Below are 27,341 nucleotides of genomic sequence, written 5' to 3'. Positions count from 1 at the left end.
GGGATATGTAACATGCTGGGGGCGGAGGATATGGAGATATATCCTATTCTTTTAGGTGGAAACAGATGCATACTGTGGGAAATGGAGCTATATAATATACCTTACTGTGGTGGGGGGAGAGTTTTATATTGTGAAGGGTGGTGCGAAATATACATACTTGGGGGAGTTCTACTTGAGAGGGCAATATGGTAGTCAGTGTTCATTTATGGTCTGAGCTTTGTTTGGATGCCGTATTTATGGTTTGAGCTTGGTTCGGATGCCGTATTTGTTATGAAAGACTGAGGTAAACCGTTTAGGAATGGGTTGCTATTCATGGATCAGTGTATAACACCACTCCACCCACCCCTCCTTCCCCTCATGGCTGGGAGTTGAGTAACTTCAGAAGAAAAATCTAGTTTTACAAAGTTTGCAAAATGCTAATAGGACAACCTCCTTACTTTTGTCTCATTAGCTCAGACCTTAAGGCCTCCCTCAAATAGGCGTTTTTGTACACCGTTTAGCGCAGCCTTTTCAGCGCTGTACAACGCTCCTATTCACTTCAATGGGGCTCTTCACACAAGCGTCAAAACGCTGCGCTCTGACAGCGATGCATGTTCTAATTTTGTCCGTTTTCAGCCCTTCGTCGCCCATTGAAATGACTAGGCAGCTGTTTCAGCTCTGCTGAAAACGCGGTACAACCTGGTACCGAGTTTTTGACAACGCTAAACGCAAGCCCTAGCTACACTACCTAATAAAAAAAGAAGTAATACTCCCCTAGCAGGCGCCATCCAGCTCCCTCTCGCTATTCTCCGGAGCTCCAGACAGGCTTCCGGGCACTTGTGAGTGCCGACAGAGCATCTTTTGCTAGTAACGGGGTTTGAAGACCCTGCCTCCAGCAAGAGATTGCTCTGATTGGCTAAGCCAGCGCTCGATAAACCAATCACAGCCGTTACTAGCAAAAGATGCTCTGTCGGCGCTGACAAGTGCCGGACGTCTGCCTGGAGAACCGCGGAAGGGACTCAGATGGCGCCTGCTAGGTGAGTATTGCTTTTTTAAATTTTTTTTTTTTTCAGCGCTGCTGAAACTGCAGTTTCTGTGAACGCCTGTGTGAGGGAGACCTAAGTGGACCTTTATTAACCCTTTGCAATCTAATTTTAGATTCGGGGTTTCCTAGGGGGCTTTCTCTTTCTGCCGTTATACAATAGCGCCACCTGCTGGCTAGAGCCAGTACTGCGGTATGGGACATGCTGGAAAGGCCCCCGAGAACAGAGCGACCAGTAATATACAGTAAGAATACCCCGTCTTCCAACATCAAAAGCTCTACAGCCTTCAATCAGAATGTCTTTAGACGTCAGACAGTGGATTGGAAAGGGTTAAAACTAGTTGAGTACCTTTTTGGTCTAGTGCAAAAGGTATTTTTTCCAGATCCAATCCTGTCGCTGGCTCTAAATATACAGCTTTGGAAGAAGCTGCCCGGATCTCACGGGACATAATCTGATCACGATACTATAGGAAAGTCTCATCCACGAGAATTCTCTAAGAAAATTGTAATCCTAAAAACTGAATGACGCCAAAATGTATTCTGCTCCACCCATGCTATTGCCAATTCACTCTACAGTCAGAAAATGTAAGTACATAAGAAAAATCCCATCGCTGTACTTTTGATTGTTTTCACAAGGCATTTGTAAAGACAGACTGGTGAATGCGGATAAATGGGTGCGGGTGGCCTCAGGTTTCACGGTTACATTTGCAAATGTCTGGGGATTCCTTGTGTCAGGGCCATCACAATGCTAAATAGACCTAAAACTCGGCACACAATTGTCTGTTGAGAGATCTTTGTAGCTTCCTTTTCCTTGCTAGATTTGTGTTTCACCTAAATACATCTGGAACAATGCGGCTTTGACATAAATTGGATAGCGAGCAGAAGCGCCGTGCAATTACACGAAGAGGGAGAGCGCTGGAGATGGCGATCACACTGATTAGAGTAAATATTTAGACTCTTGTGAGTGTCCCTTTTCTCAATCTGAAGGCTTAACCTCTTTTATGAGCAACTTTCTCCATAGTCTCAATGCTCGGTTGCCTGAAACTGCCATGACGACAAACTAGGGTAAATACTAGTGCAGAACACTAAATTCCAAGAAGTTAGACAGCGCATACAGATTATTAATTCTTCATAGATGTTCATTGCCATGTTAGAAATATCACAATTTGGAGACCATAAAACTTTCACATCCCTTGTCACTGGACTAATTAAGTATTTACTGTTATGCTCATCCCTCCCTGGTATTTATCTAAGTGCTATTAATCACATCATGTCTGTGCCCTCTTGTTCTGTTCTGGAATTAGTTTCAAGTGCAAATTAATCACATGTCTCTGCCTTCCCATGTGATCAAGTGTGTGTTTTTATATAAATACGTCTTTAGATCCGTTCCATTATGCCTGAGGAAGAACCCTGAGAGGTACACAAGCTCACTATAACATCATGTATTTTTGTTAACCATTAAAAGGTATCCTATCTACAAGATTACTTGGTTTCTCTTACTGAGAACAAATACATAAATATCACAGACTCCTTGTACTTCTCAGCTGTTCTACATTGAACTATGTTAGACACCCCTACAGGACTTTAGACCTCCTTTGGCCTTCAGAACTGCAGCAATTCATTATGGCGTAGATCCCACTGTGTTGCTATCAGCCGGTCTGGAATGGATTCACAAGCACCAATAAATAGCAGTTAGGACCACATTCAACACCGATTCCTAACTGTAATATTTCCTGATAAAGGGATCATTTACTGCGAAACACATTTTTATTGCTGGTCATCTCACAAGTGGATGGATTTCACAATCGCTTGTATTTTTTGAATGGTTCTGCGGTGAACCGAGTTTACCATCTCTTCACCTACAATTTTGTGTTGTGGCCCCTGTAAGGGAGTAAAACCCAACTGCATCGACATTTGGGGGTGGTGGTGGTGGGGGGGGGGGGGGGGGGGGGGTTATAGGATGAACTGAATGGTTACAAGTTGTTTTGTTATTTTCAGCATAAAATACTATGTTGGTGGCATGTGAGAAACAATAACCTCTCTCCAAGTCCCGTGGGACCGCTGCTATGACTGAAGTAAGCAAAGTGTTCTCCAAGTGTCCTCCTTCTGCTATGATGCATGCATTGGAAGCTTTCAGTAGTGCAGTCCAGGGATGACGCTATCATCGCGGGACTGGTGGTAGTAAATGTTGAAGTGCAGATGCAATGCAACTTACTAGAAGAGCATGACCCAATCAGAAGACGGTGTAAACTTCAGCATTAATGTGTGGCTTGGAATTTGGCACGATCGCCTCGTTGGACTTGTGTTCATTCCAGGGGCTCAATGCGGATTGGGACCTGAATCTCCTGCAGATGCTGGTGGATGACTTCCTGGATGATCTACTCCCATCTTACCAGATGGAGACCACTTTGAGTACACGTTCCTTACTTCAGGTCGGGAAGGGTATCCCCTCACCTAGAGGGTGTGTGGAGACACCTAGATGGTGAGTGAGGAGACTTTTATATAAGGCCATGCATGCTCCTCTGGGAAATATGTAAATGAGGAGGATGGAACAATACCTCTGCAGTGCCACCTATTGGAAGGCAGTATTTCTGCAAATGTCAGACTCTTTATAGAAGTCTTTATAACATAATTGCGAGTTGAAAGCCAAAAAAACAAAAACAGACAGCTGTTTCAGGGTTTTTGACCTCATCCGTGTGCAGTAGGTTTCTGGCTTGGCTAGTAAGAGGCCTATGACGTGGGTTGGGAAGGGTATCCTCCTCAGTAGGTGGCGCTGCAAAGGTATTGTTCCATCATCCTGACTTCAGCCATAGCAGCGGTTCCGCTGGACTCTGAAATGCAGAAAGCAGATCTCTGCTTCTCACATGCTACTCTGCAACTTTGCAATTGCGTTTTATTCTCTTTCTCACGGGCCACAACTCAAAATTGAAATCTATATTCCAGGGTCCGTATGCCATACCGTCTTGTGGCGCGTTCATTTCTTTCTTAAAGTATACTATTTCAACATGGGACACCAGTATTGCGATATAACACTGGATGGGTCTTTTGACTACACCCTGTATATGTTCAACCTCGTTAATGCCATTGTACACAGTGCGCAATTTTATTTGTTAATTTAGGTTGCAGAGGGGGGGGGGATAAGTATAAAGAGCAGCAAGAAATGGGTTACTGAGTAGGGACTAGAGATAAGCAAGTGTACTCACTAAGGCAAACTACTTGAGCGAGTAGTTCCTTATGTGAGTACCTGCCCGCTCGTCTCTAAAGATTCGGGCGCCGGCAGGGAAGAGCGGGGAGATGCCTCTCTCTCTCCCTCCCCCTTGCTCACTCCCGCAACTCACCGCTCTCCCCCGCCGGCACCCGAATCTTTAGAGACGAGCGGGCAGGTACTCGCATAAAGCACTACTCGCTCAAGTAGTTTGCCTTAGCGAATACGCTCGCTCATCTCTAGTAGGGTCCCATCTCTGCTATAATGTTGCTTTTTAGTTTTGGGCGTTTCTTATGTGTTTTTTTTTCGGAATCTCTTCTTACAAATAAGTCACCCCAATATAATCCATGTATTACCTGCACTTCTTTCTAGATCTGTATAAAGTTTGCTGACCGCGCAGCGTGTAAATTACTCTTTGATGCCAGATAGAGGGTCGGGATGACCCATGTATGATGTAACAGAGGCCGCTCTTGTGGATGGATTGCTAAACTACGCCGCTTGGACTTCTTGTCACAGAAGGGACAGGTCACATTGACACGTTTATACCAGAAGGCTCTTTATAGGCGGTACACCTAACCATTTTCCATTCTGCCAGCACTTTGCATTCGGTCTTGATTTGTTCTTTCAGTGTAAATGTCAGCAGAGATTTGTTTTACAGAAATATTTTTCTTTTTATATAAGGCTTTTCACTGGCAAATACTTTGAGATGTTCCATACCTGTTTTTTTTTTCATGTGTAATGGTAGAGAAGTACTTCAAGAAATGCCCTGAGGAGATACATATTTGCTTCCATAGAACCTAATCGGCAGGAGGAACTTGGAGTAAAGTTCTACTAAAAACAGTAAACACTTACTATTGCCTGCAGCACCATCTGTTCTGCTACAATGTTTCCCCGAAAATGGGTCCTACCTCGATAGTAAGACCCATTTGGGTTTTTGGGGGAGGCTTCAAATATAAGGCTTTCCCCAATAGTAAAACCTAGCTAAAGTGCCCCCCCCCCCCCCCCCCCCCCCCCCCCCCCAAAAACGAGAAAAATCAACTCACCTGGTTCGCGGCCTCCCGATGGTCTCTGGCACTGCGGTAAACTGCGTCCTCCTCGTCTCACAAGTGAGCATCTGCTGGTGACGGGGCTTTGAATACCCCGCCTCTAGCAAAGCGAGCGCTTTGATTGGCTAATCGAGTGCCAGCAGCCAATCACAGCCAGCGCTCAATTAGCCAATCACAGCGCTCGCTTTGTTGGAGGCAGGGTATTCAAAGCCCCATCACCAGCAGAAGCTCAGCTGTGAGACGAGGAGGACGAAGTTTACTGCAGCGCCACCATCGGAGACCATCGGGACGCCGCAGACCAGGTGAGTATAAGCCCCACCCCCCTGAAAATAAGACACTGCCCTCTTTGAGGCAAAAATTAATAAAAACCGGTGTCTTCTTTCGGGGAAACACTGTAGTCCGCACCTTTTTCCCTCATCTCACCATAGACTTCTATGGGCAGCATGTAATATGATCCATCAATGAGCAGTTGGTTGTCTTGTCTAGCAGTTTTTCAAAGTGAGTGAACAACTTTGTAGGAAGGCAGGAGAAGTGGCTGAGCCGTGGAGAAAGAATCATTCTTCTCTGTGAAGTTTCTTATAGTCACTTCTACTATTGATGCAATGTTTATTGAAAGTGCATTATTGTCTATTTAAAGGACATTCTTCAAATGCACATCCTTTTAATCACACATGCAAAAGAATGTAAGTGGACTACATCTTCCTCTCCGAATATCCTCCTATTCAAATTTCAGTGCTGTTCATCACCTTTTGGAAACCTTGATCAGGTTTGTCCAGGTCTGCATCCTGGTACAGCCCTGCGCACACACTGCAGAGAGCTGAAGCACTAAGGTCTGTCCTGTACACTTGAGTGATCCTAGCTTGTAGCATAGACCAGGCACATTATACTTCCATAGTGATTCGTTCCTTGAACACTATGACCTGCTATCGGAAGCTGGCCAACAGTAATGCTGCTGTATTTACTCATATCGGGTTTTTGACTTGAGCCCAAACTTTGCTGCAGGTTTTTTTTCAATTTCAGGTCATTGCAAATCCGTAGATCTTTAACTCCGTCCTCCTTAAAAGATTATAGTGCTCACTCTACACCTCACATGTAATCTGGTATGTTTGATAAACCTCTGCTTGAACTGTGCTTCCATAGGTGCAGTCGGTCTATAAATTGACCGTTTTCAGCTATTTACATCCATGCTGGGCAAGCCCCAAAATCCTGTTTTGGGGTATTTAATACAAGGCGATGTCCATTTTTCTTTCCCCTAATGCCAAATGTTAGGGAACCATCGAGCTGCCAAGTTTGTGAAAACTTAGGGAAGGTCCTTTGCAGTTTTACCTTTCCCATGTACAAAGGAAAGTCCTTAAAGGGGGTTTTCCAGGGAAATACCATTAATGATGATGTATTCTCAGGATACAACATTAATAGCTGATTGGCTGGGGTCCGCTGTCGGGGCCACTACACACAGGGGTACGTAGCAGAAGATGTTGCTCCAACTGGCCGGTGCTAGTGAGTGCAGGCGGAGCTCTCGTTTCAGCAGGTTTTAAGTTTTACGAATTAGCCTTTGCCCCTGATACAATTTTCCAGGTAGCAGCGTCTATATGTATTTCCATGCATTGATTAAACTTTTATAGATTTTTCACATCATACTTCTATGGCCTGTACACTCTGGCAGCTTGTGCTAATCACTTCACCTAGCATGACGTTTATATGCTGAAAAATCCCACTAAAGTGCTGTCCACTAGAGGTCTCCCTTCCTTATTTGTTGTCCACTGCCTGTTGTTAAGTGATGTCCATCTCTAGTAAGGGAGATGACAAGATAAAGAACAGGAAGCGAAGGAGGTCAATGACTCAATCTGCCCATGGAAATCTATGGGGAGAAGATGGAAGACAGAAGTAGAGACTCGCACAGAAGCTACAGCAGCTAAATGATATGTGACTTACTGCTATTTAGGTTACATATACACTGCTCAGTACGACTCGAGTCCTGCATGCTGCTGATCTTGATTTGTGTGTTAGGTCACATTAAGATGGCTGAGTGCAAGTTCTGCCCAAGGTTCTCGGCCACATTTTGTGTCAGACTGCACACGGACACCCCATCCGTGTGCCGTCCGATGCACAGGCGAGTGGACATTGTGTGTCCTACTCTTATCGATGAAACAAACCAGAATAGGACACGCTGCAATTCTTTTCCATGGGCAATTGATCTGTAAAAAAAAAACAAAAAAAACTACTGGTCTGAAAATCCCAATTGGTTTTAATTGGCCTAAATGTTGTTTGATCAGTTACAAACGTGGATCGAAGTCGCATCTAAAACTCATCCGTGTGACTATGGCCTTAGGCTACCTTCATGAGCGTTATATCCGGCCGAGAAACGTGGCCTAATATAGCATTTATAAACATGAGATTTACGCACATATGTGAAATTACGATCCTCACGCAATAGAGGATTAGAAGGGTTCCCCATTGATTTCAACAGGAAACCTCGCATCACATCGGCATTCAAGAGCCTTGTGGTACATTTAAAGGTTCCATTAAAATCAATCGGTGATGCGTTCCGAGGAATGCGAAAAGCTAGGAAATGCCACGATTTTCCACCACTCTGCGATGTGTTGCAGAAAAACATCGCTAGTGCACATGACTCCGTTCAGAAGAATGGGGTTCATAATTGCGCATCTTACAATGCACAAATCTCGTACAAGTTTCTCGGCCATGTGAAAGCGGCCTTAGAGTAGGGTCACACAGTGCCAGTGGCCAAATGATGTAGCTGTAAAATAGTTTTGTCATTGGTCACCACGGTGGTTGTAGTTTTAGCCTCATTCAGTATCGGACCGGTTGCCCTCAACCGTAGGCCAGTCTCGGACTAGCATAGCACTAATATAAAATGCTGTGGGATGATTTAGTGATCCTGCACTGAGCAGGGGGTTGGACCCGATGACCCTGGAGGTCCCTTCCAACTCTACCATTCTATGAGTCTATGTATTTATTCACATGGCTGACCTTAGAGGACTTTTACACCCGGATGACTGTGTGGCACAGAAGCCCCCGACTGCCTTTCCAGCAATGATCACTCCTTGTGCCTTTACACAGAAGTGATCATCGCTCAGTGATTGGAGGCAAAATCTGCCGGATATCATTTCGGCCCACCCGCCTCCATTCACAACAAAAAGGCACTCGTTCATAGATGAATGACTGCCCGTTGACACGCGTCAATCATCATTGGATTTGTGTGCCTGCAGGGTCTGAACGTTGAATGACTGATGGTTCATCATTCAGATCATGCACAGATTTACAGTGAACGATAATTGTTCAGTGTCAAAGGGCCCTCTGGAAGCAGAATCTCCTGTATTCTGCATGTGAAGTGCAGAGAAGACATCACGGCAGCAGTCTCCTCCCACAAGCTCAGAGAGAACTGAGAATTAGAGATGGAGCCTGCAGAAGGGAAAAAATGGTGAAAAATGCTGGATACAAGTCCTATAATGGCAGCTTATTCTGAAAACCTCACCTGAAAGTGCACGTATGCTTTAACCCCTTCGCGCAAAATGACGTACCGGTACGTCATGGCAGGGCTGGTACTTCGTGCAAAATGACGTACCGGTACGTCATTGGGATAGCGCGAGATCATGACTGACCTCGCGCTATCCCACAGCGGGAGCCGGCTGTCAGACACTGGCGTCCTGTATCGCCTATGCCTAGGATCGCTGTATAAGCGATCATAAGTGCAGGGATGTAAGTCCGTCAGAGGGACTCAAATTGTGTAAAAAGAAAAGAAAAATGTAAAAAAACCCTTTTTTATGCTTTTTCTAATATTAGCATAAAAAAGGTAAAAAAAATGTAAAACCCCACATATTGGATATTGACGCGTCCGTAACGACGTGTACAAAAAGTTGAACACTCTTTTTATTTTGTACGGCAAAAAGCGTAAAAAAAGCTAAAAAACAGAAGCAAAATGCTAATTTTTAGCATTTTGCCTCCCAAAAAATGCAATAAAAGTGATCAAAAAAGCTGTACATTCCCCAAAATGGTACCAACAAAAACTACAGCTCGTCTCATAAAAAATAAGCCCTCATAGAGCTCCGTACATCGAAAAATAAAAAAGTTACAGGACTTTGAATGCAGCTATAGAGAAAAAAAAAGATTTCCAAAAAAAAAGGGTTTTTATTGCAAAAAAGTGTAAAAACCTAAAAAAAATATAAGATTTTTGGTATCGTTGTAACGTACCGGCCCGCAGAAAAAATTTAGTGTCTCATTTATGCTGCATAATAACGCTGTAAAAAATTAAAATCTATGGCAGAATTGTTGCGTTTTCTCTCCCTGTTATCATAAAAAAAATTATAAAAGTTTTACGATATAGTCTGTGTACCCAAAAGTGGCACCGATAAAAACTACAGCTCACCACGCAAAAAACAAGCCCTTATAGGGCCGCGTCCATGGAAAAATAAAAAAGTTATGGCTTTTGAAAAATGGAGATGGAAAAATACCAAAAATCGCTTGGTCCTCAACGCCAAAATAGGCCATGTCATTAAGGGGTTAAAGTTTTCTACTCTGAAATAGCTAAAAACCCCAAATCACATTTACACAACTATTTATTTCCCTGCTATCAGTGTGATGGCACAAGCTAAAGTATTAACCTCCGTGAGCCTGTTTATATGCTACAGCGATTGTAACACTTGTTTGAAACTGTTCATACTGTATATAAAAAAAAAAAATTGCAAACCCACCTTAACTAATGCAAAGTGACAAGCCCTATAGGACCTTGCAATGCTGTGCAAAATAACATTCCCCTGTTGCTTCCACCTGTGTGTCAGTCTCCACTGTAGCGCTGGCATTCTGTTCATGACCTAGGATGTACAGCACTCTTCAGTGCTAGTCTTGCCGTTTTTTTTCGCACTTTTTCCGGGAGGACAGAAAACGAAATTGCAATCTAAGCTGTCAGAAACTGTTTTGTACCTAGTGTTGAACCTGTTTCCAAGTCCACGCTATTATCAGCCATACCACACCCCCACCCAGCTGTATTGACGTCAGCCAGCATGCTATGCCTGTATGATGAGGGATAGTTGTTCTTGCTTTGTGTGCTGAATGTCTTCTGACTGTGACCAATGTGATGGCAGGTACGTAGGACAGTGTATGGGAGGTGTGGTTTGGAAAGCATCCGCCTGTAAAATCGGGCGACACGTTCCAGGACTGCTCACAGCAGGTAACTTTAACTCTCTACCTGGTCACGGAGCAAGTCCCTGCGGCGCCTGCAGCACACTGAGCTCTTCTCACCACGCCGGCTCTACATACTGGTAAGCAATAGCCGTCCTATAGAATAGCGCCGTACGCTCAGTGTCGCTCCGTAACCAGGATGTGATCGCGTTACACAACCGTCTTGGGATGCGTGAGCGCCGCAGGTGCGAAGAGAGCTGGAACCATTGGGCAATTTCCATGTAGCAGACCCTTGGAGTTGGATGTGCGCAGGTCCCGTCACATTCCTGAGCTCTGTCGTAGGGTTCACAGAACAGCTGTTAAATGTTAGTAATCTTTAACTGTGCCTCTAAGTCATCTCCGTCCTGTTCGTTCTTAGAAATCCGAATCTACCACAGCTGCAGAAAACGTCAATTCAGTTTTGGGTTGGTTTTTTTGTACTTTCTAGAGTCTCTCTAATAACTTTAATATGTGTAATTATAGGTTTTTCATGTATTGTATGTTGACTGCTACATTCCTGTATATAGGGCTACAATGTAGCCTAGAGCTGCGCACCTGTAGCGCCCATCAGTCTGCTTAGGATTGACATCACATGTGCACAAAGTATCCAGAAGAGCCCTGTTCTGTTACATTTCGTGCAGTTGGAGCCGTCCGCAGACTGAAGCATTTCTGTTATGGCAGACTATCTTCTAGCAGCTCTTTTTATTATACTAGCAGAATGACCCCGCTTTGTGCGGGTCTATTACAACTGTAACTGTTTTTGTGCGTCTGGTTAAAAGGAAGTCGATATCTTTTATGGCAGCAAATTAGACACCTAGATGAATCAGGCGCTTCGGAAGGCTTTTGTATTCAGATTTTTTTTTTTTTCTTTTTCTTTGCAAATATGGCAAGAACGGTAGGTCCTAGAGAGCTGGGTACACAACCCTCCAAAACGCCTGGTTTAGCGATGTGGAAAATTTGTTGTAGACTGGTCTAGTCGATTGGCTGTGCACAAAGAATAGACAACCAAAATGTATATCCACTGGTCCCAACAGCTAACAGTATGGTCGGAACGGCCCAGGTAATGGCAATTCATCGATATGACCATCCAACTTCTCACATCCCAGTAATGCCCCTCTCAGACTCTGGTAACGGGGGGAAATCTCTTCTCTGCATCGTAGGGGCGTCTAGTGGTCAACAAGCTCTACACAAGCGGAAGAAGAGGTCACTACACACAAGGAGCCTCTGAGAGCTTCTTATAGGCCAAGCGGGCAACCCAATAGGGCCCCAGGTGGGAAGACCATTCATCTAATCACCACAACTCTAATCATTTGTAGATCTGCCTGAGATGGAACTGCATGCTGAATTTTGTAGTAAAACGACAACCTTTTCTGGGTGCTTGATTTTTACTTTTTTTTTTTTTTCTTCAAAAAACGAGATGGTTAAAGGGAATTCTAAATGTTGTATCCAAGCTAGAGGCAGTATGGGTGGACATGGAGGCTCTAGTAACTTGTTGTATCGCATCTTGTATCCAAGCTAGAGGTGGGACAATAGAGTACTAGAGTCTCCATGCCTGCCTGTATCACATCTTGTATCCAAGCTAGAGGCGGTACAACAGGCTACTAGAGCCTCCATGCCCGCCCGTATCGCATCTTGTATCCAAGCTAGAGGTGGTACAATAGAGTACTAGAGTCTCCATGCCCGCCTGTATCACATCTTGTACTGCCTCTAGCTTGGCTACAACAGGGTACTAGAGCCTCCATGCCCGGCAGTATCACATCTTGTAGCCAAGCTAGAGGCGGTACAACAGGGTACTAGAGCCTCCATGCCCAACCATATAAGATCTTGTATCCAAGCTAGAGGTGGTACAACAGGGCACTAGAGCCTCCATGCCCGCGCGTATCACATCTTGTATCCAAGCTAGAGGTGGTACAACAGGGCACTAGAGCCTCCATGCCCGCGCGTATCACATCTTGTATCCAAGCTAGAGGTGGTACAACAGGGCACTAGAGCCTCCATGCCCGCGCGTATCACATCTTGTATCCAAGCCAGAGGCGGTACAACAGGGTACCAGAACCTCCATGCCCGGCGGTATCACATCTTGTATCCAAGCTAGAGGCGGTACAACAGGGTACTAGAACCTCCATGCCCACCTGTATCACATCTTGTATCCAAGCTAGAAGCGGTACAACAGGGTACTAGAGCCTCCATGCCCAACCATATCAGATCTTGTATCCAAGCTAGAGGTGGTACAACAGGGCACTAGAGCCTCCATGCCTGCCATTATCACATCTTGTAGCCAAGCTAGAGGTGGTACAACAGGGTACCAGAGCCTCCATGCCCGGCGGTATCACATCTTGTATCCAAGCTAGAGGCGGTACAACAGGGTACTAGAACCTGCATGCCCACCTGTATCACATCTTGTATCCAAGCTAGTGGCGGTACAACTGGGTACTAGAGCCTCCATGCCCACCTGTATCACATTTTGTATCCAAGCTAGTGGCGGTACAACAGGATACTAGAGCCTCCATGCCCACCTGTATCACATTTTGTATCCAAGCTAGTGGCGGTACAACTGGGTACTAGAGCCTCTCTTCAAGTGTTCAGTTTTCCGTGATAAATTATTCTTCGGCTCTGATATTGTAATGTCTTACTTATATTAATGTTACAAATCGCACCTAAAGTTATGAAGTGTTTTTTCTTTTTGACAGCGAGTGTATAATAATCTAATATCTATCAAGATATATATTTTTTTATGTACAAACCTGTTTACTACTTTAGTTTGTGGGGGAGGGGAGCTTTTGGAAGTTTTCTATTGTATGAAATTGCCCTTTAGCCAACTTCTTGCTATATTGTTTTGCATCTACATTTAGTAAGTTAGAAAACGACAGCTTGTTTGCAGTATATACAGCACATTTGAGAGGATTACTAAACTCCACATGTCCTTTACAGGGATCGTGTTATCACCTTTGAGCCCCATAAACTGTTATGGGGCTCAAAGGTAAGGGGACGGGGTGTCTGGGGACCTGCTTTTATATACTCCCCCTTTCTTACGCTGTATCCTCACAAAGTTGGAATGGTCACACAGCATGACTTTTCACGGGAAGGGGAACCCGCTTAGTGTGAAACACTCCCTGGACTCCCATTCCCTCACCTTTTGAGCCCCATAACATAGTTTATGGGTCTTGAAGGTGATGCCAGGTTCCCTTATAAGATTCCCCCTAAGAGTCTACTGTGGTTGATTCTGGATACCAGATCATGGTTCTTGGTTGCTGGTAGAAACTTTCTGAAGTGAAGTGAAACTAGTGAAGCGTTGCAACAAACTTTGTGTTACTGTAATCACAGTGCCCAGTGCTCTGAACAGCCCCTAAGTTCTCATAAAGTACAGGCCTAAACCGTGGTATATAGAAGCTATACATATATTAGTATTGAACACAACATTTCGCATGTTCAGCACCTGTTAGACACCCCCAAGAGTTCCAGCTATATCCAGTTGCTAGATCACATGTTGGTGTTTAGTAGGGTTGGGTGATTAAGCTAAAAGGAGGGGTTCTTTAGGAGGTTGTTCCGGGAATATCAAGTTATCCACCATCCAGGGAATAACTTGTTGATCGGTGGGGGTCTCACCGCTAAGACCACTGTATCTCAATGGGGTTCATGTCCCATATCATCCTCACTGCGGGGTTACTGCACCGCTCCAAACCAGCGCTCCATTCACTGCAGAGTCGCACATGCTTGCCCGGCGCTCCATTCAGAGTGATGTCCCTGCAGGGGGAAGAAGCGGCTGGAATCCCGTTCTCCAGATCGGTGGGGGTCTTAGCAGTGAGGTCCGCACCGATCAGCAAGTTATCCCCCCTATCCTGTGGATAGGGAATATATTGATATTCTGGCGCCACTCTTTTTAATCTCAATTCTTAACAAAAACACACCTTTTACGTAAGGGAATCGCGGCAATTCCTGAATTTTACCGCTTCCACAATATATTCTGATACACAGGAATTCCTTGATAAGGACTGATTAGATTATGTGATCCCCTTATATAGAAGCATAGGGTATGAACTTCAGTTATAGACCCATGAAGGACCGTGTTCCCCACCGCATGAACTATACCCCCCCCCCCCCCCCCCCAGTCATCACCGGCGTCCCACTCCCACCACCCGCAGGGGTGATCTTCCACAATTCTAACAATTTGCGCCTTAGCAAGATGGCGATTTAACCGTATTAATTGCCTTCGTGTCTAGTATTCCCTCTGCTCCATCACATCCAACCTCATGATGTATCTATGTAACATACATTTGCAGCTGTTGGACAAGTTGTATCCTTGTCTCTTACAGTACTCGCATAACTTGGCAGCGGCCATACCACATTACGCACAGTGATGGGGTCCAGCTGCAGCGCTGCTCCGCGCACACAGGAGATCTTTACTGTATGAGGGCTTTAATGTGCATGTAAATCCCCATACGATACGTGACATGGGTGTCAGTGCATTCACATGAGCTCACCCTAAACGGAGTGCATATTCTCTGATGTGCAGATTATGTCCTGGATTAAGGGAATGTAGTGGTTAATGGGATGTAGAGTTTTTCCAGTTTTTCTAGGTCATACTGTAGAATGGCCACGCATGCAGAAGTTAATCTAAACTTTCATTGGATCACTTCGCTGCTGAGGCGGAGCCACAAAACTTTCTTAACACAAGTAAACTATTTTAACATCAGTCTTCTGGTTGCAAGTTGTTTGGATGGGGTACAGTACCCCCCACATCATACGTGTACCACTAGGGCTCATTCTCTGTACTTGCTGCATCTGCTTAGGTGTTAATATTTTATTTTTTGGCTGCTGATGAGTTTCCCTTAACTGTTTAACACCTACAAGCGTCAAAGTGACCTGAAGAGTTTGCTGTTAACGCCTTAGTGTCTTTCTTTCTTTGTGGAGTCTTTGCATTAAATGACCCTTTATGGTTAGACAGGCCGGTCTTTTCTGTTGTGCATGATTTAAATGATTTTTCCTTTCCTCTGACAGATCCTATAGGCTTTGTCTTTGACGTCCAGTCAAATACTGTCATGGCTCAAGGGGGCTCGTATGAGAATATGAAGGAAAAGGTAAGACAGTTGGAGTCCGCTGGTCTTCGTGGCAAATGCTTGAATTTCGGTAGCTTATCATTGTACTCCACAGACTTCTTTGCAGCCAAGCCACCGCTTCTGTTGTCCGTCAAACTCTTGCGGGCCTTGTAATGTCAATGCATGTAGCAAGCTGGCTGTGGATACTACATCAGTCACAGAGTCATTTCTCCAAATTGTCGACTCATTAAGTTTTTATATATATAATAATTTTAATTTAAATACATATTTTTTTTTCTTTTTATTTACTTTGGCTACCAAAATTATTTTTGCTGTGTTTCCCCCCCCCCCCCCCCCCTTGTCCTGAGTTTTGGGTTTTTAATGTGTTTTTTTTATATTTTATTTAATTAAAATATATATATATATATATATATATATATATATATATATATATTTATTAAATAAAATATAAAAATTCTTTTTTTTAAGTGTGTGTGTATATGTATATATATATATAATTACATTTTTTTTAAATGTGTATATGTATATATATATATTATTATTTTTCTTTGTGTGTATGTATGTGTGTATATATATATATATATATATGTATGTGTGTGTGTGTGTATATATATATATATATATATATATATATGTATATGTGTGTGTGTATATATATATATATATATATATATATATAATATATATATATAATTTTTCTTTTTTTTTCATTTTTTTTAAACCTGAGACCTCACGAATTATACGGTTGTCTTTTTTTTTTTTTATATTTGCAGTTTTCCCCTGTACCTCTGTTATCTATAAGGGCATTGGTACATGGGAAAACCTCCCCCTATAGTTACATCGCTCAGCAGTAGAGCTGGATCCCCTAATACCCAGTAGCTTACTGGCTTACTGGGAGTCACAGGCGATCACATGATCACCAGGTTCAACACCGGAAATGGCACTGCTGCTGCCCCCTATTCACTCATTGAGCGCTATATAGTGTAGGCTGGATAAGAGGAGACAGAAGCGCTGATGAACCGCTTTTATTTTCTCTTCCAGGTCGCACACAACTTGCTAGATTTACAGGAGTTTTTAAATCTGCATCATACATTTACAATGCTTTATGGAGCAAGCATCATATATTAGCAGCACTTGTTCCTTATTGGGTTCAAAAAAACCTGGGTGTTTTTAATAGATGCCCAATGAGCAATCAGTTGATCTCTAGTAATTCACTTTCTGTTGCCGCCAAGAGTTAGTGGTTATCCCTGATGGGAGCCAAAACTGCCCACACGTTTCCCTCACAGTGGTTGCTTTACACATTTTCTCTTCACAGTACTATATACCGTTTTTCCCCTGACAATGAGCTCTAGCATGATTTTTCAGGATTTTTGGGGAGGCTTGAAATATAAGCCCTACACTGAAAATAAGCCCTAGTTACAGTTCTTTAAAAAAAAAAACCTCAATAGGAATGCATTCGGTTTGTGAAAAGGGCCGTAAAAAACGCAATTGCTGCATTTTTACAGTGGCTTTCATGCAACTCAACCGAGTCATTTACCCAGCAGGCTTGGTCCTGGCCCTTCCCGCTGCTATCCAGAACCCCGACATGGTTCCCGCAGTCCTCAGCCGCCCACACCGGATCACTTCCTGATTACGGTATTCATAAATCCCACCTCCACAAAGCGATGGTTATGATTGGTTCTTTGAAGACTGCGGCTCAGCGAATCAATGCAACGCTCAAAGAACCAATCCCAGCCATCACTTTGTGAAGGCAGGATTAATAAATTAGCAGAGCCGCAGGTCATCCAATTCTTAAATCCCGCCTCTATGAAGCGATGGCTGTGATTGGCTGAGCCGAGGCATTTGAAGAACCAATCACAGCCATCGCTTCGTGTTGGCGGGATTTCCCATATGAATCCCATAACCAGGAAGTGATCCTGTGTGGGTGGCCTAGGACTGTGGGAACCACACCGGGGTTCTGGAAAGCAGTGGGAAGGACCTGGACTGAGCCTGCTGTCTAAGTAAAATAAGACATCCCTTGAAAATAAGCCCTAGCACATCTTTTGGGACACAAATTTACTATAAGACCCGGTCTTATTTTTGGTGAAACACTGTATATTATATAATATTATACACAGAATGGGCAACAAAGCACTAGAATATATTAGTGACACTTCTGAGATTTCTTCCTGAGATTATGTAATTATCTTAATTATTCAATAGCAGGAATATAGGGCTTAATTGTTGCGTAGAACCCGTACAGTTATGAAAGGATACTGAACCTTCAGCTATATCGGGTATGTTACCTTTGCCTGGGATGTCACTTCAGGCTAGGGAGAGGCTAGCAATAGTATTTCTCAATGGGATCCCGGACAGGAAGAGAACGGCCTGCACCATGACCAATGAACTATTTTGTTTTGCATATTTCCCACTCGGAGACGCTCTTGAGACATCTGTGTGTGACTAGCAGCTCAGATGTGACTAGCAGCTCGCCGTTCGATGCTGACGTCACATGGACCATTCTTAAGGAAACACAAAGCAATATTCTCACGTAACTCTGAATGATCTCCCTTGTTTCTAGATTAATGCCGTCCGTTCTGTTGTCCCCAACAAGAGTAACAATGAGATCATCCTGGTGCTCCAGCACTTTGATAACTGCGTGGACAGGACCGTACAAGCTTTCATGGAGGGTAAGTTGTATCAAACGTACATTAGGCTTTCTAGAATAGTATATACCGAGGCGTTTCAGGTCATCGATACAAATGTTTCAGTTTTGCATTTACGAGATTAGCCCAAATCCATTATTCAGTGTTTCTGTACCTCTGTCCTATGTATGGTCCTAATACTTCATTCATGTCCATATTCTTAAAGGCGTTGTCCAAGTTATTCAACTTCTATTTAAAGAAAACCTGTCTAAAGCATCAGCAACTAACTTATGGTGCTGTTAGCACAGGTGACAGAGCCAGGGGATGTATTTTGTTATACTTGCCCGCTTCCTGGTGCCCACCTCTGAAGTGGGCATTCAAGTTGATGTTACCCTTATAGGGTTTGATAACCTTGTAAAGCACAGTTTCACATTTTTTTGTTGAACTTTTTTTTCCCCCTTGCGTTAATTGCTTAAAGTTACTCTTTTTTGACTGACTCCTAGGGTGACTTCACATTGTGACATTTTCTTGGCAGAATTTTTTTTGTGGGGTGGTTTGCCATTGCCTTCCCCAGTTATCTTTTACCCCCCACCGCCACCCCAGCAAGCTGGGTACTCATTTTACCGAACTCGGCAGGATGGAAGGCTGAGTCAACCTTGAACCGGCTACCTGAACCAACGGGGGCCAGGGGACTTGACCTTACTCTCTTTTACGAGTGGGCGAGATCTGATGATAGAGCAGAGCAGTGCAGCCAAAGTCATAGGGAGGGTTCGTATTCCCCATGGCTTCCCTGACAGCCCATCAGCAAATATAGTCTGTGCCTCCTTATCTAAAGGCAGAACATATAACATTCTCTCTTCTGCTGACAGACCTGCAGGATGATGGTGTACTTGACATCCAAATATGACTTGCTAGTTAAGAGGTTAAAGGAATTGCCCCTCTCTGAGCAGTGCAGATGTAGATTACCAGTAGCTGTGCAGACAGTAAAACACTTGCTATTAGCTGCAGCAGTGATTCCGTGTGCCTCTTTGATTCTCTCTCACTTGGCTCCTGCTCCCTATAGTCCCCATGGGCTTCCATTGCCAGCATGCTCTGTGATCTGTCAGTGAGCTTTTTAGTTCATGTTAAGTGGAGAAAGCATTAATCTTTGATAGCTTTTAAGAAACTTTTAATATGTTGTGCAAAGTTTGTTAAAAGGTCAGGGACCATATAAATATAAGTGGGTCATTCTCAATCACTCGGCATATGACTTGTTTGCATTTCTTCTCCCAGGCAATGCAGTGGAAGTTTTAAAAGAGTGGACCGTTCTGGGCAAGAAGAAGGTAAAGCTCAAACGACTTTCCTGGACTGCACAAACATTCATTAAATGTCAAATTTTAGAACTTGGGCAGCAGTTTTCCCTACTTGAAAAAATTGGATCTGCTCATTGTCTGCCTTAGTGCAGACCTCCTATAAATGAAAATGCCCATTTAGGCACACCGATTATTACTCAAAAGATGTATTTTTAACAACTTTTGAGCGATAATCGTGTTATTTACAGCGCAAGGTGATCGCTCAAGCATTATACAGCCGGGCGCTCTGAGCGGAGGATGCAGAAGACAAGCGTGGTATCCCCGCTTGTCTTCTGCATCCAGCTGTTCCCCGCTCCGAGCGCCCGGCTGTTACACAGCCGAGCGGAGGATGCTGAAGACAAGCAGGGTGGCCCCGCTTGTCTTCTGCATACAGCTGTTCTCTGCACGGAGTGCCCGGCTGTTATACAGCCGGGCGCTCCGAGTAGGGTATGGAGAACAGAGCTGGATTACTTAGTTCGTCATACGCAGCCTGTCATCAGGGACGGTATACAGCTGAAACAATAGTATCAGCTGTATCCCGCTGTGAATCCCTGATAAGGCTCATCGTTGTCTTTCAGGAGAACGATGAGCGACGGCTAAACGAAAACAGCACGATGTCAGTGCGGTTACACACAACGATTATCACTCAAAAGACTGCTTTTGAATGAATTTTGAGCAATAATTGTTGTCTAGATGGGCCTTAAGGCTGTGCTGGTCATCTTCCTTCTGTTCATACACTGGAGCTTTCATCACCTGGACACCAAACTCTTACGGGCTGAATATCCTAAATGCCTCAGATTTTGGTCGCCCATCTAAATTAAACATTTCGCTGTGATTGTCTGACATGAACTTTCCAAGTGTTTGCTTTAAGCTAGACCGTGGAATATTAAATGAAACCTCATGAAAGCAATTACCTTGAGGCTACGTCATGTATAAAGAATATTTATCCAGGACTTTCTTCGACTGTGCAATGACTTGGCTGTTTCTTGTTGCGAGTAATGTAAATTGTACTCTCCCGTTCATATAGACAATTCACAACTAGCATTCTCCAAAAACATCCTCACGCATACTGTTCAGTACTTGCAATGTGTAATCTGCTCCCTCTACTGTCTAACTTCCAGGCTGATGTATAACTTTAGTGTCTTGACATGGTAGGTAACTTCATAGGCCCAACTTATCCAAAATAATGTTCTTTCACTTTGCCAACTCCTTTATACCTCCCTTATTCTTTTCTGGAACCCTAAGTGGTTTCCTCCAACCCCATCTTAATGTTTGACAGATCTATCTCTGTAGCAGTTCTGATTAGAACCTCAGCTTCTGTCTGTTTTTAACTTGCACTTTATTCACTAGAACAAGAAGAAGAAGACTAAGCCCAAAGCTGAACCCACACCCGCCGCCAATACAGTGGACCCTGGGAAGGTAGCGCCTGCGGAAGGGGAGCAGAGCGCAGCATCTGCTGACAAAAGTGGACTCAATGGCTACCACATTAATGGTTCCACCAATGACACCGAGTCGGTGGATTCATTCAGTGAAGGCATAGACGCACTTTCTTTAGATGCCAGAGAGCTAGAAGACTCTGAGCCAACTACTCCTGATGTGTCCGATCACTCGGGTAAGAGAGAAATAGAATTGGGGAAGGGAAGGGGGGCGGGGGAGAAGTAGACATACCTTTCTCTCAGGTTCATGCTGGCCATGGTTCAGGATGCAAGAACCTGATGACCGATTCCCTTTAAATTGTGTTTGACAGGTATCCTTTCGGATTTACGTTTTTAGCTGAACCTAGTGAGCAAAAAGCTGCTTTTGTGTACGCTGCAAGCCTTTAAGCAGTGAATATAGCAATAGGAGCCATGTCTGTATCCGTATCATGCCGAGTTAATATAGGAAGATTATCATTCAAACAAGCAAAACTGATGTAGAATCGTGCAGTTTAAACGCGCGCCAACGACTAAATGGTTAACGGCAATCGTGCGCTTCTCATTTTTTGTCCGGTTTCAGCTGGTATACAAATCGAAGCCGGTTCATACAGATTATGAACTGATGTTGAATTGGTGAAGGAGAACTGCACGATTCTCAACACTCTGCCCGAGCGGGCGATGACCCTACCACCGGCTCCTTCACTCGGGCGAACGAGAATCATGACAAAACGGTCATAAAAGTTCAGATGGCGACTACTACCAATGTATGTTAGTGATTGACTGGTGGGCCTAGGATTTGGATTCTTGCCATCGTACGGAAATAATCAGAAAATGTAGAAAGCGTTGGATATGTTGACTATTTCCCAGTGCAGGTGAAGAGAACTTCTATAGCTGAAGGTCTAGGGAAATTGTTACATTGTTCTGAAAAAAACGGGTTTATATGATTTTGTGGCTTTTTTTGTTTCTCTATAGGAACAGATAAAATATTTAAGCTTTATCTTTATAAAAATGCCACGGATCATGCATTAGTAGTCTCTTTACGTAAACTGCGGTCTTCTCTTCACAGCCTCCACGTTTCATAATGGCCGTCCCGAACTAGAGCTCAAACTGAACGCATCTCACCTTCCTCCGAATCTGCAACAGAAACATGGCTCTTCGGACTATAGGCACAACAAGACTCGCTCCGGAAGTGTGTCTAGCTCTCAGTCATTATCTTCATCTGTAGCAGAGGATGTCCACTTATCCCAAGGATCGAGGAAGCTTGGTAAGAAAAGGAAGCTCATATGTTGAACTTCCTCCTTAGACTAGTAAAGAGAGAATGAAGTCTACCGGTAAATGATAGCTGGGCAGGCGTCTACCAAGAAGTGTCTTTTTTTTTTTTTTTTTTTCCCCACGTACTTACATTGTGAGGGTATGTGTTAGTCGCTGCCCCGTATCCTAGTTGGCGGAAACAAAAGTGTAGACTCTCTAGATTTTATAGCTGTGCTTCTCAGACAGAACTTTTTTTTGTCTTGACAGAACTTTCTTTTTGCTGCAAAGGCCTTTTCTGGTTACACCAATCTCTGGTTTAGCAGCATAATCTTGTGCTTTATGTGCTTCTGGGTTCAGAAAATACATTTTAAGATAAATTGAGGACATTTTTTGACATTTTGGTACAATCCATGGTGAGGCCCATGCATCGCCATGTTCTGGCTGGGGATTCCCAGTAGAGACAATGGAGAAGCAATGCTTCTAAAATATTCACGCCGCTTGAAACTTTGCAGGTGTGGCAGCGATAAATCGTGGATGCATATGAGATTAGCATGTACGGTATTCCACAGGTGCTAATATTGAGAAGTCTGTGAAGGACCTGCAGCGCTGCTCTGTGTCCCTGGCACGGTATCGTATCGTTGTAAAGGAAGAAATGGATTCCTCCATCAAGAAGATGAAGCAAACCTTTTCAGAGCTGCAAACCTGGTAAGCTGGCAAAACGAAGTGTGTAACAACAATTCTAGATAACCTTGTGTGATACAAGTTGAGCTTTGAGGAGGACAATTCGTTTTGAGGCTTTCATTATTAGTGATTTGCATGTGTTTCTATGTCAAACTTCTTAAAGGGATTGTCGAGTTGTAAACTATTAATGGCCTACCCTTTGGATGGGCTATCAACAGTAGATCGGCAAACTTGAAAATTGAAGAAGATCCGCAGCAGGCAAAGAGATGATGTAAAAAAGTATTCTTTTATTCCAATTCCATAAAAATAGATGGTACAGGCATCTCTTTGCCTGCTGCGGATCTTCTTCAATTTTCAAGTTTGCAATATATAAAGGTTGGTCCACCTTTACTGATCGGCTGTGCAGAGAATTCTTCCCCATGTTTGGGTATTGGGAGCGGTGCTGCGGGATCTTTCTTTACAAACAGTAGATCGGCAGAGATCCACCACCTGGGATCCCCACCGATCAGCTGTTCACCAGACCGGGGTGCTCATGCACTTAGCTGTCTGCTTCCTCTAGAGATCAGCTATGTTCTCACTGCAGATTTCATATTACAGGCAAAGTTCTAACTGAAGTGAATGGGAACTTTGTGTAATACCAAGCCTGGCCACAGCAGTGGGAACGGAGCTGTCTGCCTCCTGCAGCAATTGGCTCAATGCGTGAGCGTGTCGACTCGGTGAACAGCTTATCGGCAGGGATTCCTGGTGGCAGACCCCTGCCGATTTACTGTTGATAGGCCATCAGTAGTTTACAACTGGACAACCCCTTTTAAGTCCGGTTTCTTCACACACATTGGGAGAGACTTTGTACCAAAGCTGCTAAAATGGATTCACAATCACTTCTGCTTCCCAGCTGGACAGATGTGATATTCCTGAAGTGACTTGGGGTTATGCGTACAGTAAGGGTTCCCTTTAATTTTTGGAGTAGTGTATTTAGCCCAAGTCCTAGATGTAAAGAAGTATTAAGCACCATGAATATTAGGTTCAGGCATCGGCCACATCCATGTATGAAATGCATAAGGAAACCGATTTATTTTCACTTAGAAGACATTTAAAAGTCTCGAATATGAAAAACCTTGCCCCACTCTCAATAGTTAACTCCTGCGGTTTGGTTTCATGATTGAGCTTTGATCCTGTGCTCATAACTTTCCCATTAATCCTCGGTTAGCGGTTTCCTTCTGTCACTCGCAGTCACATTCCTTTTCCCTATCGCACTCCTGGGTTTCGTTTCTCCGTTTACGTGTCGGCTGTCAGGAAACATGGCCTTGGGCTGTCCCATCCCCGCAGCACCCTTGTGGCATGAACCTGCCACACCAGTACTGCATTGTGCAAGGCATGCTTTGTGTGACCTGTGATAACACTTCTCGGCAGGCTCCGGGAATATCTAGGTTTATGCACAGATCGCTCTTGGTTTATAGAGAATTAGTTTTTATGATGCTGTAACGAGTCTGCATTACACGCTTCATTAAGGATCCGGCTGAAGCATCAGCAGTCGTTTGATCGTTTAACCATTTCCCAGACTTTGATGATTACAGTGATTTTTGTTTCTGTGCATTCTGTCACATCGCATTTTATAGACTTCCTCGGGAATTGCAGTCCAGTTCGTTCTTTTATTTGTCTGCTCTCTATACGATTCTCACTTGTATTTGGAATCTCTAGGTGCAATGGAGTTGATTCTGAGCTCAACTAGTTATTATCGCACGTGCCATTTTTTTTTTAACCCTTTTAAATCAAGCAAACCGAGTTAAAAAAAAAAAGAGGAAAAACGGATTGCATTCGTTTGATGTGATTTGCGATCTGTTATCGCGTGTAACAGTGGCAACTTTTTTTTTAAATTTTTTTAGAAACTATGCAGAACCCATCATGAGTTATTTCCGCACGCAAAAATAGGATGCAAAACGCATGAAAGTCATGTGACAATGGCATGAAAGATCTGTCCAAAGTTTCAGGACTGAAAAAAAAGCCTGTGACCCTATAGCCTAAAGGCTCCTGTGCACTGCTGACAAAAGAGCCCATTGATTGTAATGGGGTTACTGTACAATTCAGTTTTTGCATGCACTTTTTCTTGTCCTGCGAAAAATGTGTGAAAAACACTGTTTTTATGCACATTCAAGACCACAACTGACAGTTGGGTCTGCAGTTACAAGCATCGGTCAGAGCAGCAGCTTCCACTTTGTACCCCAGTATGTTGCAGCACCCAATCAGTTGATCGACCAGGGTCACGAGCGGCGGACCCCAGCCAATTAACTATTGATGAGTTACCCTGCGGATGGATCATCAGTATTTCCCTGGAGAACTCCTTCAAACCAAACCTACTTTCTGCTGACTCCCTGTACAGCTGCTCAGTTTACACACTGGAATTCACTAAATCCAAAACATTCCCTAAAAAGTGCAACTCCAGGGACTTATTAGGCTGCTCAGCCAGTTCAATAACTGTGCTGGATACACCTGTGCCGTTATTGAACAGACCCAAACATTACAGTAAGCGGCGTGGATACACTTCTGAGAACTCGTGATCGTGCTCCATTCAGAGCGCAATCACATCATGCTCTTGCGAGCGTATCTTCACCTAGGCTCATGTCCAGGAGCCCTAATACTGCTATTACATGAGCGCTAGCGGTTCCTTTTAGAGTTTTCCTGACAATTGCTGGGCTGCACCTGCAAGCACTGGGGCAGCTCAGCAATTAACACTATTGCACACTCTTAATACTCATGTAATAGCACTAATTGCAGGGCTGCACTTGGAGTTATACGCCTGCAAAAACGGAACGCCGAACAATAAGGAAACAAATTATTTGATCAGTTGCTAGCGGCATTTACACCGAACGATTATCGTTCAGACTCCAGTGAGACTCTGAACTGTTATAGTTCCGTGTAAAAGGGCCCTAAGACTGAACATTGGTCATTGTTTCTTAAACCTTTCCCAAGATCTGTATATTCTCAGAACGATCTGTCCCTGTGCGCCGCCGGATACTTCAGAGACCAACCTGTTTATATCCCGGTCTTACGTACACAGCAAGTATCCACCAGGAAGCTTAGATCCGTATGGTGGAGAGATCTACAGTCCACTCGGCTGCTTTGGCTCTCCGCCATCTGAAACCTCCTTCAATAAATATTAAGGGAAGAACTTTCTCCAACTTCAGGCCGGATTTTGTAGCATTACTGTTCCAGTTAGGGTGGTGGCCTGTCCTGTCCCGCACCGTGGATACAATAGCACTATGTGTTTGTGCAAATAATTAGGAATTCTTTTTTTAGAATAAGCCAATAAATTTAATTGCTGTCACATATTTGTACCGGAGCATGACAAAGCCAACTTAAAGTTCACAGTTTGATCTTTTTATACATGGTACAAGATCTGACGGTGATGTATAGTGCAGACGGGTGACGTCCGGTAACTGTTGATGCGTCCCTCTGAATTTGCTGCTCACGAGGCAACAGTTGGTTTTTACTGCAGCATGTAGCTTATACCCCATGATCACGCTATGGATCACCTTCAAGGGGTTGTACCAGGATTACAAGTTATACCCTATGCAGAGGATCGCTTGCTGATGGGTAGGGATTTCATAGCTGGGATCCTGAGAACTGGGATCTCGTGTTCTCCCATCGTCGTCACTGTAGGCTTACTGCACAATCTAGAGTGGAGTCTGTATGGAGTGCTAGTCACGCAGGCGCGCGGATGATCCATTGACTTTCAATGGGGCTGCAGGAATAGTGTCAAGCACTCGGGTATTTCTATCATCCCCATTGAAATGAATGGAGCACCTACCACATGTGCGCTTCATTCATTATGACGTCCCTGTCGGGGGAAGAAGCGACCCTACAGTGGATATGATATCAGAGGCCAGAGAAGAAGCCGGGGGGGGGGGGGGGGGGGGCGGTTCACCATACCAGGAGCAGCAGCCCCTTGAAATAGCTGATTGCCAGGACTTGGTCCCTCACCGATTTGATATGAATGACCCATCATGTGTTTTTATTTTGTTTTTTTGTGTGTGTGTGTGTGTTTAAAAGAAAACTGCATTTTAAAAAATAAAAACATTTTGTAATCTACACAAAGGGGTTTTCCAGGCACAGTTGAGGAGGGAACCTAATATGCAACAATGAAATGCTTACCTTTATGATTCAGCCCTGTCTCCCCCCCCCCCCCCCCCCCCCAGTAAACTTTGTTGCCAGCACGTAACTTTTGCTCAGCTTTATTGCTACATTAATAGGTAGGTTTTAGAGGGTGTAATCAGGAACGCTAAAGGAACGACAATGGGGTCTTGTATTTTTGGCTCACACTATATACAATATTGTAATTAATGTGCAGTTCTTAAAGCAAATCTCGCAGGGTATCAATACCTATATAATCCCTGTAGATATTGCTATATACTGCTATCTTCATCTATGAATCCAGACTACTGAAAATATTCCTGCCGGTTGGGAACGGATTGCAAGCAGCTATGGCGCAGCTCTGACGCCACCTACTGGCTGGCTAAAGACCATTCAAATGTATATGC

At 44.0% G+C, this 27,341-nt stretch overlaps 1 protein-coding gene across 3 annotated transcripts in view; it reads left to right on the top strand.

Annotated features, from left to right (window-relative positions):
* SPATS2 (spermatogenesis associated serine rich 2) overlaps nucleotides 1–27,341 on the top strand; it is a 74,670-nt gene that overhangs the window by 32,373 nt on the left and 14,956 nt on the right. The window contains exons 1-7 of one of the 3 annotated variants that reach the window (XM_066585580.1): nucleotides 10,422–10,548; nucleotides 15,446–15,525; nucleotides 18,065–18,173; nucleotides 19,401–19,450; nucleotides 20,810–21,071; nucleotides 21,941–22,138; nucleotides 22,695–22,830. In XM_066585580.1, the coding sequence (XP_066441677.1) occupies nucleotides 15,487–15,525; nucleotides 18,065–18,173; nucleotides 19,401–19,450; nucleotides 20,810–21,071; nucleotides 21,941–22,138; nucleotides 22,695–22,830 (794 nt within the window). In that variant the 5' untranslated portion in view covers nucleotides 10,422–10,548; nucleotides 15,446–15,486. Of the gene's footprint in view, nucleotides 1–10,421; nucleotides 10,549–15,149; nucleotides 15,238–15,445; nucleotides 15,526–18,064; nucleotides 18,174–19,400; nucleotides 19,451–20,809; nucleotides 21,072–21,940; nucleotides 22,139–22,694; nucleotides 22,831–27,341 lie in introns of those variants that run through there. The other 2 variants (XM_066585561.1, XM_066585571.1) reach the window with 2 other exon arrangements.

The sequence above is a fragment of the Eleutherodactylus coqui genome, chromosome 1 (assembly GCF_035609145.1).
Source record: "Eleutherodactylus coqui strain aEleCoq1 chromosome 1, aEleCoq1.hap1, whole genome shotgun sequence".
Taxonomy (NCBI): Eukaryota; Metazoa; Chordata; class Amphibia; order Anura; family Eleutherodactylidae; genus Eleutherodactylus; species Eleutherodactylus coqui.
Note: the sequence above shows the minus strand (reverse complement) of the source record. Positions and strands in the feature narration are given on the sequence as shown.